Source organism: Urocampus carinirostris, chromosome 15 (assembly GCF_059441175.1).
Source record: "Urocampus carinirostris isolate Australia breed hairy pipefish chromosome 15, RoL_Ucar_1.0, whole genome shotgun sequence".
NCBI classification, from domain to species: Eukaryota; Metazoa; Chordata; class Actinopteri; order Syngnathiformes; family Syngnathidae; genus Urocampus; species Urocampus carinirostris.
Genome location: NC_142363.1, coordinates 2,246,613 through 2,261,321, shown reverse-complemented (window position 1 = coordinate 2,261,321; position 14,709 = coordinate 2,246,613). Strand labels below are relative to the sequence as shown.

The following is a 14,709-nucleotide window of genomic DNA, read 5'->3' as shown; positions in this document are numbered from 1 at the left end:
TTTATGATTTTGACATAAAGAACCAAAAACAATTGTGTAAGTAAATAAAAAAAGGTGGCTTATTTTTTATTATTAACGTTGAGAGGCATACTATACAGTGCAAACAATTCTTTGGCAAACATACTATAAAAATATCATGATAGGTACTAGTCAAGCCACATTGACTGCTTGTGAGGGACAGTGTTTGTAAATGCATGTTCAGTCCTGCAAGGCTCTGCATTCCATTAGCACGTGGGAGTAATTTAGGAGGGGAGAAAAAGGAAAGTCACGGTGAAGTTGATAAAAGACTTCAGTTTTATGGCACACACAAATGGGGCAAAATTGTGATATGCTGTTAAAATTGAGCTAAGGAAGTACAAAATTTAGATCAAGTAGTAATACTCGCACATTTAGTCTGCATAAAAATTATTAAACACATATTTGAATGGAGTAACCCGTACAACCGAACATTCCAGAGTATTTCTTTGATTTAATGACAGATGGTTGCTCAGGATGTTACCGCATGAAGAAAACAATGGAAAGTAACTCTTCCGCTGCTTTGCCACAAAAGAGGAAGACCAAAACCATGATTTATGTTAACATAAGTGAGCCAGTGCGTCAAAATGAAGTTGTCTACAGGGTTGGGTAGGGTTACTTTAACTGGATTACTTTCAATTACTTTTGGATTACTCCAATACCAAATATGCTAATAAAAGACAAAATAAACTAAATATGAATAAAATTATGAATCACAACACGTGGTAAGCTTTCTCTCCTGGCTTTGATGTCTTTGATCTCTGGCAAAACATAAAATGCGACAGAAACAAAATGAAAATAAATCCAAACAGCTTGCCAACATCATTTTTGCCGTTCATGTATTCCGTTACTCCCCAAGCCTGCACAAAATTTATTATTTTTATTTATATTTAGTTTCTTTTGTCTTTTATTAGCATATTTGGTATTGGAGTAATCCAAAAGTAATTGAAAGTAATCCAGTTAAAGTAACCCTACCTAACCCTGGTTGTCTATGGACATTGTGTGTACAAGTGGTTGATTCCATCTCGGTGCATGCAAACACGTCATGTAGGAAATGTGTTTTGGTTGTCTGCATCCCGAAATTCAGCACCATTCCCTGACATAATTTCCCACCTCCCATATGGTTTCCATTAAGCGGAATGAAGGTCAGAGGGTTAGAGAAACCAGCGCCTGTCTAAATGACGTAACACTTGTTATTTGGCAAAAAAACATGCAGGTACTATCTCCAAATGTATCAGAACTAAAGATACATTTCATTTTTTTGCAAACGTGGATATCTGGGGTGTCAAACTCATTTAGCCCGGGGGCCAAATGGTTGAAAAAACATTCTTATTGGGGACAGACAAGGAAAATATTAGCATTGAAAGGGTGCCATAGGTGCATGGTCTTTTTGGAGGGTCACAATTAAATCATGATGTAGGGATGTAAGACTTGATCATTGAGGCCTTTTTTTTCTTTATTTTTTTTCCCTTCTCTAAGAGTTTATCTTTTGTAGCGTTCATCCACTGTGCAATTGTAAAATAAAACAAAAAAAGAAAAACAATAATTTTCCACTACAATTAAACACTAGGAAACATGAAAAGTGACAAAAATGGCACACAAACACCAATTCGAATGATGGATTTAATGATTTGAAAGTCTTTCTGCCTCTTATTTTTTTTATGAAAATGTTTATCTGAATATGAAAACTTCTCAGTTACATTTTATATTATAGAAAGGAGCTAAAACTTCTTTAAAGGTGAAGTGCATCATTTGAGAATTTAATCCTGCAATCATGTTCTTTTCTCCTCACACTGAGGTTTTCCTTGCCCGCATGCTGGTTTGAGATCAGGTAATTGTGTAATTTTGTAACTGTAATCCTGTGCAGTCCTTTGAGACATTTTTGTGATTAAGGGCTATATAAATAAATTTGACTTGACTTGACATGACTTTAAACCAGGGGATGGCAGTAAAGTTACACGTTTTGCATTTATTTCTTAGAAACGCTCGAGTAAACTTCTTTTTTCATCTTTTTGGGGGTTTGTTCTGCCCAAAACAGGCCTGATAGAAGTAAAATAAAAGCAGATAGGCGCATGGGAAAATAAAGCATGAGGGTGCTTTGAACTCAGCTGGGCATTTTTAACACCTCCTTAATGGAGAAAATATTAAACTTTCAACTTTTTAGGAACACCTCATATTACGCACGGCACTTTCAAACTTGCAATGACGCCTAGATGCTAACTTATCATTGTTTATTTTTGATATTCCCTTAAAAAGCACATGCGTGACTTTTTAGTAAAATAACACTGGGATGGGTTTCCTTCATGTTCTCTGGTTGATTATTGGTAGTTAGCAATTCCAGTTTTGGGAGTGGCACTTAACTTTGGTGACATCCAGTGGACATGTTTAAAACTGCATGTCATTGTTTGCCCCTTATTTCTTAGCCTAGTCGAGAGGGCCACATATGTTCAGCGCGGGCTACGAGTTTGCCATATGTGTTGTTTATACTTAACAAAAACTTTGCAATCCAGTACTGCAGGTTTGCGGCAGGTGAAAGCAGACCCCAAAAAGGAGTTAAACATACTCATTGCAAGACACTGAACTCCTAATCCCCCCCAATAAGTAGGAAGTCGCCTTGTATGGTGGACACCGCTATCAGCTTGTCTGTGTCTCTGTGTGTGTGTGAATGGGTAAAAGTGAAACACATTGTAAACAACTTTGGGAATTTTTCAGTGACTTGAAAAGCGCTATAGTATAATAGAGACCATTTACCATTGCAGGCCTTCCATTGTGTATAAACTATAATGACAAATACTGAAATCTAGCTAACATTTGGCTTTGACATTTGGAAAATACATGAACAGACGTGATATTCCAACATGACGGTCATCAAAGAAGTCTGGCAGAGATGCTTCGGAATGGAAATCCGTAGACATCTTTTTCAGTTAAATTTTCAGAGGGCTTCACATTATGTTCATTTGGACAAAACAAAATAGACCTACAGTACATTATTATAACATGACATGAAAGCACCTTTGATTAAAGGATGTTCTAACTACAAAACATCTTTTACCTTGTACAAAATGTTCTAATTTATCATTTTACATTAGAAAAAAAGCAGATATCAAAAAGGTACAGGCTGTGTTGCATACAAATGACAATACTTAAAAGGTATTTAGTGATTAATTGATTCATAAGGAATAAAATAGCACCAGTTTTCGGCATCTCTAACCTGAGAAAAACACTGGCCGGCCTCCTCTCAATCTACTTCCCTTTCCTGCGGGGCTGATGGCAACTGGCCCTGTGATTTTACGCCAAAAAGGGAGGGCAAACACACAAACCTATTAGTTGCACAGCACGGGCCTCGTGGAGCCAAAGATGCATCCGTTTAGTCCCGGGGGATGCTGCAATCCAAAAACAACAAAATATGACCCTTTCCCCTGATCCGCTACCCCTCCCCCCTACAAAGTATACGATTTTGTAAAAAAAAAAAAAGAGGTTATAGGGTGTCTGGAGGCAACTGTTAACAACAGACACCTTCAAAGGTTTTCTCCTTTTGGTGAATGTCTGGAGTGTTTGAGACACTGGAGTGCAATTGTCGAAAGGTCCTGAGAATTATTCATGGCTAAAGTCTGCTTTTTGCCACTTTGCTTCGTGCAGGCACACGGGGCAGCAGGCGCCTTTTAGCTTGACTGGATTTTTGCATTGAGCCGGCTGACAAGACTCCACATAGCAGGTGACCCTGGTGTCCTGAGGAAGAAATGAAAGACTGGTCGGTTGCTTTGTTAAATTAGGGAGGATTAAAAAGTTCCCTGTGGTTAAATTTGGGAACTCCAGCCGACAGCAGAACAAAAAGGTGACCAACCAGAATATCAGGATATGCTCTTAACCCAAACATGCAAGTGTTTGAGAACTTATTATGCATAATATTTTTCGGGCTATAAGGCGCATCTAAAAATTCCAAATTAGCCAGACATTCGAAAATGCACCTTATAAGTCGATGTGCCTTATATACTGTGACTAAGATAGCAAATACGTATGGTATTTGAAGGTGTGCACTACTACACAAGGTTGTACGGTATAACCTTTATCTTCTTTGTTCCTTCATATTGTGTAAATTATAACCTTATCTTCTTTGTTCCTTTATCTTCTTTTTTTTCTTTTATCCTCACTGTTAAATGTGACACTGGAGTGCCACGTCCAATTTTGTTGTCACAATATGTTCGACCCATTTTGTAACAATGACATTAAAGGTATATTCTATTCAATTCTATTCTATACTACTCTATTTGAGCAACAGCGATCAATCGATAGTCATGGCTGGCCTCAATTTCAATACATCATTTGCAGCAGGATTCGAACCCGGGACGCGGCGATGAGGGTGCTGACACATTATCAATTAGACCAGCAGTGGTACTGATGACATACATTAAGGCATTCAAGGTTATCTCATTATCACACCATTTATACTCAAAGTGCATGAAAACACAGATTTTCATAGAGCATTTTCTTCTGAATTCAGATAGATTCAACCAGGGACGACAAACTCAATTTGGCCCTCGGGCTAGATCCAGGGAGAATCAGTAGAAGAATGTCAACTGATAGCTTACCATTTTTCTGTATTATGCTTCATCATTCAGCGTACTCTAGCTACATGTTATAATTATGGATGACAAGGGATCTTTACTAAGCATAGCACATTTTTTTAACAAACAATGGGGGAAAAAAGATTTTCATGTCTCACATTGAGTGCATTAACTGGATTATTTTAACAGTTAAATAAATGCAGTTTTACACCTGCACCAACTTACCATGCTATACAAACTCAAGTGTGGGAGCTGTGAAAAAATATCCACCCTATTCTGTAGAATATTGTTTTAAAGCTCACTTTTGAGGTGTGCCTTATAGTTTGGAAAATACGGTACATAACCCTGTGCATATGTTGGACCTACTTTGCAAGTACATTGAGTGCACGAGTCCTGTTTCCACCGTTCTCCATCTGTCCGCTCGCGCCTGTTGCTGTCAGTGCAGTCAGTCTTGCTCAGACGGGCTTCTAGTCGTTCAATCTGAAATAATCAAATGGAAGAGCCAGATTCAAAGGCAGTTGTTTAAAAAGGATAGCCAAACTAATGGTAAATGGACTGCATTATACCCAAATTCATAACAAACAAACATACAAAACGTGAGAAAAAGGTACATGTTTTTACCATTATATATATCAATGCATTTTGAAGACAGTCTGTCTCGTCTTTTTTGAGCTATGACGTCATGTGCAAAACATCAGCACCCTAGCAAACCAGTCACCATATTAGTTTACATGTTAATTAGTCGAAAAGGTTTAAGTGATTGAAGAAAAGTTTGTGCTGACAGCGTTCTTCAGCCGAAGGCATCAACGTCAAATTCCCCACGTGGTTGCTGAAGTGCGCTTGTCTCATGTGGTGCAACTTGTACGAAGACAAAATTGAGTTTTGTTCTCAAGTCTGATCATACGGCTTTTAATCAAAGGTGCTCTGTAGTCTGGAATTTAGGGTAATAACCCCCCACAAGATTCACTTACATACAATTCTATCATCAACACAAGTACTATTGATAAAAGGAGCTAAGTAAGATAGATGCACCTGCCTTAATAAGGCTAGTTGGTCAACAGACACCCCACTTATTCCCCAATTTTGTGCATTTGTATGAACGTACCTGTTTGCGTAAGTTTTTGATGGTCTTTTGCATGTCAGACACAAAGTCCTGGAATTCGCTAGCTGGGGAATCAATGCTTTTTTGGGAGGTCACAGTGACATTCATCAGGCTTTGTTCGGCTTTTACAAAGGCACTGAGAAGATGAAAGGCAAATTAGACCAAAGGTGGCAAAATCCTACGTAGACTAAACTACCGCTGCGAAAAATGATCAACGAGGCCGCAAGTCACCTTTTTTCCTTGATGCTGTAATCTGGTCTGCCTTCTTTATAACTGTAGTCAACTGATCTGCGCCCTCTAAAGTGGTATGACAGTGCGTTGAACTGACCTTTAGTCCTGCAGTCTGGCAGAATGAAAAAAACAAACTTTTGTGTTATGATTAGTGTTGGGAATAACCCCATTACATAACGGCGCTATTTTATCAGTATACGCAAAAGTGGTGTGTTGCTTTGGTTAAACAGCACTCAACTTCGCCGTTCGCAAATGAAAGATGTATGTGAGCCAGCTCCCCACCACTCAACAGCTGGCCGCCGCCAAGACGCCTTGTTTCTCTTGTGATTGGTCAATATGTATTTTTTGGTATTATGTGCTGTTAACTATAAATTTGTTGAGCATAAAAATGTAAAAAATAATTCGTAGATTCATAAATATTTTACTTATATTTTCTGTGTTTTTCCTTGTTTATGTGTTTGTATAAAAAGGTAAAGGTAACTTTTAAATAAATAAAATGATTTATTGCTCTTTGTCCTTTTGTTATTGTGTTTGTCTCTTGTTTTTCATGTTTGTCTTTTTTCTTTATATTCCCCCATTTTAAGCCAGTCTGTGCATTATGTTACATAATAATTGGTAATGTAGAGATTAATGCAACAAAAACAACCTGAATACCTGTTTCGGACCAAATAGAGCCGGCTCTTTTTACTGAGTGGAGCCAAAAAAGACGTTTCTCTAAAAAAAGTCATAATTACCATCTCTTCCAGTAAACTCTGGTCAAAGACGTCACTGCAGTGTTTCGTATTTCGAATTATTTTACATACAAAACTTCTATTTAAAGTATCGGTAGTAGTTACATTCACTGGTAACTAGTAACTTTCACTGTAGAGTATTTCAGCTACTAACTCAGTTACTCACTCTACAAAAAGTACAAAAAGTAACTATGACTAATTATATTTTTAAAGTAGTGTGCCCAACACTGATTGTGACGTCATTGGGGGCGGCCCCAAGCAACAGATTAGAATCTTTACCCTCGCAGCAGTCTTGCCACATGCGCAAGTCAATGTGCGGAATGTTGTTGCAGCTGCCATAGCCGTGTGGCACATCTGCCACACTGAAGACGTCCGGCTGCACGCGTGTGATGTTGTCTCCATTGTCACAAAGTACCCGAGAAAGAGACGCTTGCTTCAGCTGAGTCAGTTGGGCAGGCGTGAACACCCCGGGGTTCTCATACCAAAATCTGCACATAACAAGAATTTGATGGATTCAGTGATGATAAACTGAAGGTCTAACGGTTCCACATGACACATTTTGGTCTTGGACACAGTTGAGTGGTCAAGCCACATCAATTTGTAGTAGGAAAAAGGTGCCAGCACAGGGTTCCTACAGCTTAAGGCAAATTAAATTCTAGTCTTTTAAGACGTTTTTTATGCCTTTTTAAATCAAATTTAAGACCAAGTCGACCAAATCCAAACTTGCTAATGAAGGCTGTATAGTCAGAACCGCATCCAAACAAATCGGCAATACCAGAGTAGGGGAACATTGCAAGAAATGAGTATCCAACTCGCTCATTGGACTTAAATGATAGGTGTTTAGTCACGGTGTTCAAATACCACAAACCGACTTTTCCACTGATGGCATACTGATAAACTTCCGAAGTTGTGATGCTTGCGCTGTCCCGGTTGTTATCGGGCGCCCAGGTGGGGGCACATGGAAACAAGAGACAGACAAAACTGGAAAATCTCTGGTGTCTGCTGGCAACTCGATTCTGAAGCTATGCGTTTCGTAATTTGCATGTGTGATTCCAATGTCTTGACTCCAACTGTGCAGAGTTTAAAATTTCTTGCAGAAAATACATCGCATTTTGTACACATTACCTGGCACAGCTTTTAGCCATGGCAAAAAATGTTTGTCCAACAGCAACTTCTTATTAAAATTACACTTCCACATGGTGCAAAGAAAATGTCTCTGTCCGAAGTCGATAGGGGTATTGTGGGTAGTCCTAAGACATGGGTCTGCTGTGAAAGGCCCGGCTGAAACAACATCACCGTTGTCATAGTCCTATTATAATTATATAAGTAAATCGGTGAATCATTAAAAAAAAAGACAATTGATAAATGTTACTAAATCTTTTAAGTTCAAACAAATATAAACTTGTTCACATATTTAAGACTTTCGAAAATTGGATTTAAGAAATTTTAATGCCTATTAAGGCCTTAATTTTAGAATAAATAATTCAATACCTTTAAAGACCTTTCAAGGATCTGTGCTAGCCCCGTAGCTTGAAGGCACTGATAATAATATAGAATGTCTAGAAAGGTTGAATCAACTGACTATTCCCAAGGCAATATTATTCTAATTACTATGACACTGTAAAGTATTTTTTTAAAAGTACATTGAAATGTGATTTTTTTTTTTTTTGTTTAAATCTCTTCCAATGATTTTTGCATTTGATATGTACCTTGCCCATGGTTGCAATGAGTAATTGATCAAATCTTTAGCTTACATTACATATCACATATATACTCATAGAAAATGGTTAAAGATGCAGCGAGATCACGAAAGTATGCTGCGTAACATATGTTGCCATCTCAAATGGTCACGTCATCCTTAACGCATAATCAACACAACTTGAAGCATTTCTTAAAACGTTGTTCGGTGTACATTTTTTTTCATCTGTGTCTTTACTTTTGTTTAGAATCGCAATAACATAGTCTCGAAAACATAGCGATGGAGTGACTAAAGCTTTGAGCGATCGATTATCATATATAATTTTTCAGGTTTTAGGAAATTGGTTCAAAATTAAAACTGATCCATTACGGCAGCAGCAACTCAATTTACGTTGGGGCCGCTGGAACAAGGGTCTGGATGCGGTTGGGCCCAAAAAACTGATATTATCATCATCATTATCAAAATACATTTTAGGCGCTGCCACGAGCGGCTGCCTTTTCCAGCAGCTGCCCTATTGTTTTATGGTCTGCTCCTATCTTCTGAGTTTTTTCTTCCCGTTTTGACTACACTACACTATGGATTACTTCTATCCTATGGACATGGGTTTTAACGCACAAGAAATGCGTGTATTCAAGGAATTTCAACTCCTTGCCTTGAAGAATTCTCGTGCCGGCGTGATGAAGGGGCCTATCGAGGAAGAGCCGGAGCTAGCGAAGCGGCGTTATAAGTCTTCGGTACCATCCGTAATCATGGTAAATGCGAACTCACGACCAAATAAGATCATCGAGTGCTGGTGGAAAACATCGAAGCGCACAGGGAGCTCAGTTGCTGTGTTTTGCGGAAACGTGGCTCACGTTTAGCATTCCGGACGCTAACGTGTAGCCACCCGGAGCTACCCGGAGCAATCCGGCTTCAACGCCGCTAAACAGAGACACGAAAGCCGGGGGGAATCAGAGAGGAGGCGGACTTGCTAACACGAGGTGGTGTATCCCTGGATTTTCACAAAGAAAAGTTTTCCATCTGCTGCAGGGATGTCGAATTCTTGGACTGGCGTGACGTCATCCACTTCGCTACAAGCACCCCTAGGGCATCATGTTCATCTGTTAATAAACAACGGGGTAGACTGCTGGAAGTGTGAATTTCCCTACGGGGATGAATAAAGTATCTATCTATCTATCTATTTAGTAATAAATAAATCCGTAAGTCACCTTAAACTTTTCATTTTCAGATGGGGGCCACAATTGGCCCCCGGGCCAAGTAGTAGCCCTGCCTTAAGGGTTGTTAGAAGAGTAAAAGGTTGGGAATAAACAAGTTCAAGTTTAGTACCTGTCTCCATCTCGCAGGCGTTTGAATTGAGATGCCAGAAGACACATGAGAGTAGGCCCGAGCCGGCTACCAGGAACCAGGTCTTCAACCATTATGGCGGGGAACAAGTCAATGTTTAGAGGAGTGCCATAAAGTCTGTCAAAGGACAAATATTATTTTAGTGACTTAAGTCTCAGAAGCATTTGGTTACAGTTACCAAACAATCAAAATATAGTTTAAAAATCACCTTTGTAGCTTCTCTCTGACCTCAGTGTTTTTAATCTCGTTCTTCAAATCGTCAAAGCTCTGGGCGGACGTCAGATTGCAATAGGTCCTATAATCATTATAAGGGGGTATGCCGTGATCTCTTCCTCGCTGTATGTTCATGGCTGCCAGGTCCAAGGCCACAGCGTGGGCCATAGAAAATAGCCTCTCAGTCAGCTCTGTATTGAGCAGCTGCGAGGAGACCCGCATTTTACCCGCCACGCCAAAGAGCCCGCGGAGCAGTGGGTCAATGCCCCCTTCGTTCACGATGCGAAAGGGCGAGAAGAAGGCCCGATGCAGGGAGATGTGACCCTGGGAGATGGGCTGGAAGTCCTTATCTAACCTGTAGAGTATCGGGTTAATGAGGGTGTGGCCGAAGCGGAATGCCGCGGTGGCGAAAGCATTGAGGATGCCCGCATTAATATTGGGGTCATAACCTGTGTACGTCCCCATCATCCTTATGCCTGCCTCGCCTAGGATCTAGGAAACACAACCAGTTACCATTGTCCGCAGTGGGACGCAGTTGACGCCAGAAATTAATTTTTTACCTTTGGCAGCCAGTGACGATAAGTGATGTGTTGCATTTGTGCTCCAACTATCTTGCGGGCCTCATGGTAGATGGTGTCCCCGTCCCAGTGTGGGTTAAGCCTGAGCAGCTCTGAGGCCACGCGATTGTGTTCCCTAAACCACACCGTGTGCATGGCTGTCAGTCCAAGCTGCTCGTTGGCACGGTGGTCCCCAGCCAAGAAGCAGGGGATAGGACTCTCGTTTTCATCCCTCATGCACTCAGTGGGTGGTCCTGTAGCGAAAGGCAGCAGCGGCTTCCCCGTTCGCTGGATAATCCCTTGCCGGAGCAGACCTCGCTGGCTGGCCAAATCGCGGATCTCCTCCGACTCGTGGCGCGAACTGCCGTAGACATTGGAGGCGTCGATGTAAGCGGTGAGCTGGTTGATCTGCTCTCTCGGATACACGCTGTTCATAAGAAGCGAGGTCATACCGCTGCCACACACCGGGCTGGAGCGCACAAAGAACATGCACCGGGCACCGCTCCTCAGCTGCCGCTGATCATTAGGGGGGAATTGGATGGGTAAGCAAGGCGGGTCGTTGGTGCAGACGTGAGTGCACAACTGTCCGTCAGAGAAGCGCGACTGGCTGAGGGCCGCCACTGTTGAGTCCAAGTCGTGATCCAGGAACTGACCCCATTGCATCAGCATGTGCGTGTAGTGATCATCAGGAGTGATGGACTCTGTCCCGACCATGGTGGTGGACACCAACCTGGGCAGGGGCAGTCTGTATCCGTTGCGCGCCTGCTCAGTGGCTCCCCTCGGGAGATTAAAGCCATTATCGTAGACGGATTTCAGGAGTCGCTCAAAGGGGGTGAGTGAAGCGCCCCACATGGCGTGTTGCAGATTGTTGCAGGTGCCGTCGTGAGTGCGGTACTTCTGGTGGAAGCAAATGTCTGAGCAGTTGTTGATGCGGCGGTGGGCTGTGCAGCCGGAGAGATTGGCAATCACGTCCAGGAAGTGCGGAGACACCAGGTCGTTGTAGCGAAACTCTGGGGGAACATGTGGACAGATTGGATTCGAAATAGAGATTACAATTCCACCAAGATTAGATATGCAGCATAAAGGCACACATTTGTGAGTTTTTTTATATCTGTGGCTTAACTCAAGAAATTCTGCCTTACTATCTTTCTCTTTTCTCAATCTCTCTCTTCCCTGTGTGCAGGTCACAGCATTAACAAACATCTTGGACATGCATTGCATGCATAGGGTTCTAACAAATTTAATCAGTTTTAATATTGGACACCACCAAAGGGGATTATTTGACAGGATGCCAGTTTGTTATTTTGACTGATTTATTGTCACTACCGGCCAATCATGTTGCTGTTCTTTGAAATCCCACAGTCTTTAGGGCACATCTGCTTTTATAACCTAGGAAATTTAATAAAAAGAAAGGGCTACAGGGAGGGCCTTTAGAACAGTTCTTATATGAAGGTCTCTATCCCTGTCTTTCTTGGAAGTCTAAAATCCATTGATGTCTTCTGTCCTTATTTCCAGAGTGTACTAAACATTTAACTTTCAGTAGGGAAATTGTAGTAGTTTGCTGATTTATAAAATCATTGTTCTCATTTTAAGTTATTATGGTGAACATGGGAAAACATTTATACAAATTTTAAAATAGGAAAAAAATACATAACATGGTTCTTCTTGTTTTACTGAAAATCGTTTACCATATTTGTTGTTAAAAAGTGATTTTCTTCATCTCTTTGTCGTATATGTTTTTTATTAAGAAAAATATCTGCCAAGTGTCCAAGTTTTTTTTTCAGTGTGTACTAGATCTACCATATTTTCACGACTATAAGGCGCACCTAAAAGGCTTCCTTTTTTTTAAAAGCTGACCATGCGCCTTATAATACAGTGCGCCTTATATAAGGTTAAATATTGAGTCGCAAGGTCTCGCAACTAAGGCAAGTCAGCGGTGTATGCTGGGATATATATCCCGGCATTTCATTTACTAACCAATGTGTCAATCATCATTTGAATCAGTCACTTTTGGCTAAAGTTTTAGCATTTACAGGCTCACATAGGCTAAAGCGGGCCAAAAAAGATGTGAATCACAAGTTAGGTTACTCTACGGCCTGGAGAAAACATTTTTTACTAGTTTGTATTTGTAATCAGGAATTAATAGGGCTGAACAGACAGCAACAAACTACGTCCATCTATGCAGATGCTTCTCGGTTGATTTTTTTCCGTTTAATTGTCGGCATTATTGCGTGTTTTGGAGTGTGTACATATTTTACACAGTTGAATTTACTACACTCACAGATTTAAGAGGACAATGGTTGCGTATTATTATTGAATGTGATGGCTGCAAGACGACTTTGGTGAGCTACCCCGGCTTTATATTTTCTCAGTTTCTTGTTTCAGACTGATCTTAATGTTTCTGTGATGAGTCCATTTTTAAATTTAATTCAAATCAAAGTGTTTATTATCATATGCACAGTAAAGAAACACGTTTCCATGCACAATGAAATTCTTGGTTTGCTGTCCACACAGTTGCCAGCGAAAAAGAAAATAGGAACTAAGAAATGGTTGGCACTTCTTGAATCCCAAGAATTTAACCTTCCTAATGATACGTGGAATGACACATTCGAGTGATTGGTGACATCGTACGGACACGGTGTCAGTACGTGTCTGAGACTCGTATTTGCCTCTTTGTGAGCCGTCGGAATATTAAGGGGTTAATAAGTTTGTCTGAACTATCTGATTGTTTTGTTGACTTTCCCACTGTAGCGCCTTATAGTCCGGTGTGCCTTATGTATGGAAAATATATGACAAAAAGCTATTTTTTGGGGGGTACGCCTTATAACCCGGTGCGCCTTATAGTCGTGAAAATACGGTACTTGGGTAAGCTGCAGGTCTGATGCCAGGTTGAAATCACTGAAACAGTTTTAACCCATCCACTTAGGGCTAATAAAAGTGGACAATAAAAATACGTTAAAATCACTCATTCCAAGGTTGCTTCTAAAATATAAAAACCTTTTGATAGATCACTCCATTTCGTCTATTCATGAAATCCTAAGGCCTTGTTTATTATTACTGTATATCATGATATTTCACTAGCAGATTCTGCTATCATTAAAACAGGTAGAATAATTCTTGGTTAAACTAGTACATGGCACATTGCTGACGCTGCTATTGGATAGTTAGTGTGTGTAAAAAGGAAAGTGTGAAGCACATTGTAAAGTGCTTTGAGAGGTTTTCATTGACTTGAAAAGTGCTGTATAAATGCAGAACATTTACATTTATTTACATTTACATTGGTGTATATGTGGGGTGTTAAGACAGATTTTTAAGGTACCAGTCCATTTTATGATAAGTTTATTCTGTTTTAATATTGGAAATCTGCCAGTTAGTTATTTTGACTATTATTGCAAAGTCTTTTGTTATTTTCACCATTTTATCATTGTTGCTATTGGCCAATCATGTTGCTCTTCTTTGATTTTCACACACTTCAGTGCGGATCTACTTTTGTAATTTGTAAAGGGCGAACGGGGTGAAGTAGACAAAAAAATAACACAGCTAACCGGGACTAACCCAGTTGTGAGACGGCAGGCTAGTTGGCTGCAAAAGAGGGCTAACCAATTCTGATCTGTGGAATAACAGGAGGCTCACTGACCGAAAATACGCAGTAAGTAGCTAGTCTAACCGGGAACCTACCACGAAAAACAGCCTCAGCAACAAACATGAATTAAGCCAGAAATGCACCAAATGGACATGGCAGCCTAACCGTCTGCTAAAGCGGGGACCAATCGGCAGAAAATCGTAAGTCTGGCTGACAAAAAACATCCCGTTAGCAGTGGGGCTGCACAATTAACTGAAATCATTCTGAGAATTATGATGACATGTGGTGATGCTAGGTCTAGGACCTTAGCTTGGCCTTTGATGCTAGGTCCTTAGCTTGGCCTTAGATACTAGGTCCTTAGCTTGGCCTTTTGATTTTTGCATTCCGGAGATGGAATAAGAGCTTGCTCTGTCCACTCCACGCATCGGCCCGGTATTGCAGTACCTCCGGGAACGGTGCATTCGCAATGATCGCAACAAGGCTTTAGGGCTACGACCTTAGCTTAGCCTTTTGGCTGAGAGTAAGTGTCCCGGCTCCTAGGCTTTGTAGCATATAATGAACTGACCGATAACGGATAATGGATAATGAATAACGAAGATAGATCAATAACCCTTAAAAACCCCAAAACCCCCCCAATTGATATTGCGATGTGACGTAGTGCGGTAGTGT

General features: G+C 40.6%; 1 protein-coding gene and 1 pseudogene across 1 annotated transcript in view; one reads left to right on the top strand and one right to left on the bottom strand.

Annotated features, from left to right (window-relative positions):
• Positions 1-2,782: 2,782 nt before the first annotated feature.
• pxdn (peroxidasin) overlaps positions 2,783-14,709 on the bottom strand; it is an 86,392-nt gene continuing 74,465 nt past the window's right edge. Inside the window, exons 16-23 of the mRNA XM_088354211.1 lie at positions 10,461-11,467; positions 9,896-10,392; positions 9,670-9,804; positions 6,924-7,132; positions 5,914-6,025; positions 5,686-5,818; positions 4,947-5,060; positions 2,783-3,744 (exon numbers count right to left, since the gene is read on the bottom strand). Coding sequence (XP_088210337.1) covers positions 3,610-3,744; positions 4,947-5,060; positions 5,686-5,818; positions 5,914-6,025; positions 6,924-7,132; positions 9,670-9,804; positions 9,896-10,392; positions 10,461-11,467 — 2,342 coding nt within the window. The 3' untranslated portion in view covers positions 2,783-3,609. The remainder of the gene's footprint in view (positions 3,745-4,946; positions 5,061-5,685; positions 5,819-5,913; positions 6,026-6,923; positions 7,133-9,669; positions 9,805-9,895; positions 10,393-10,460; positions 11,468-14,709) is intronic.
• Positions 14,343-14,506, top strand: LOC148351312 (U2 spliceosomal RNA; annotated as a pseudogene).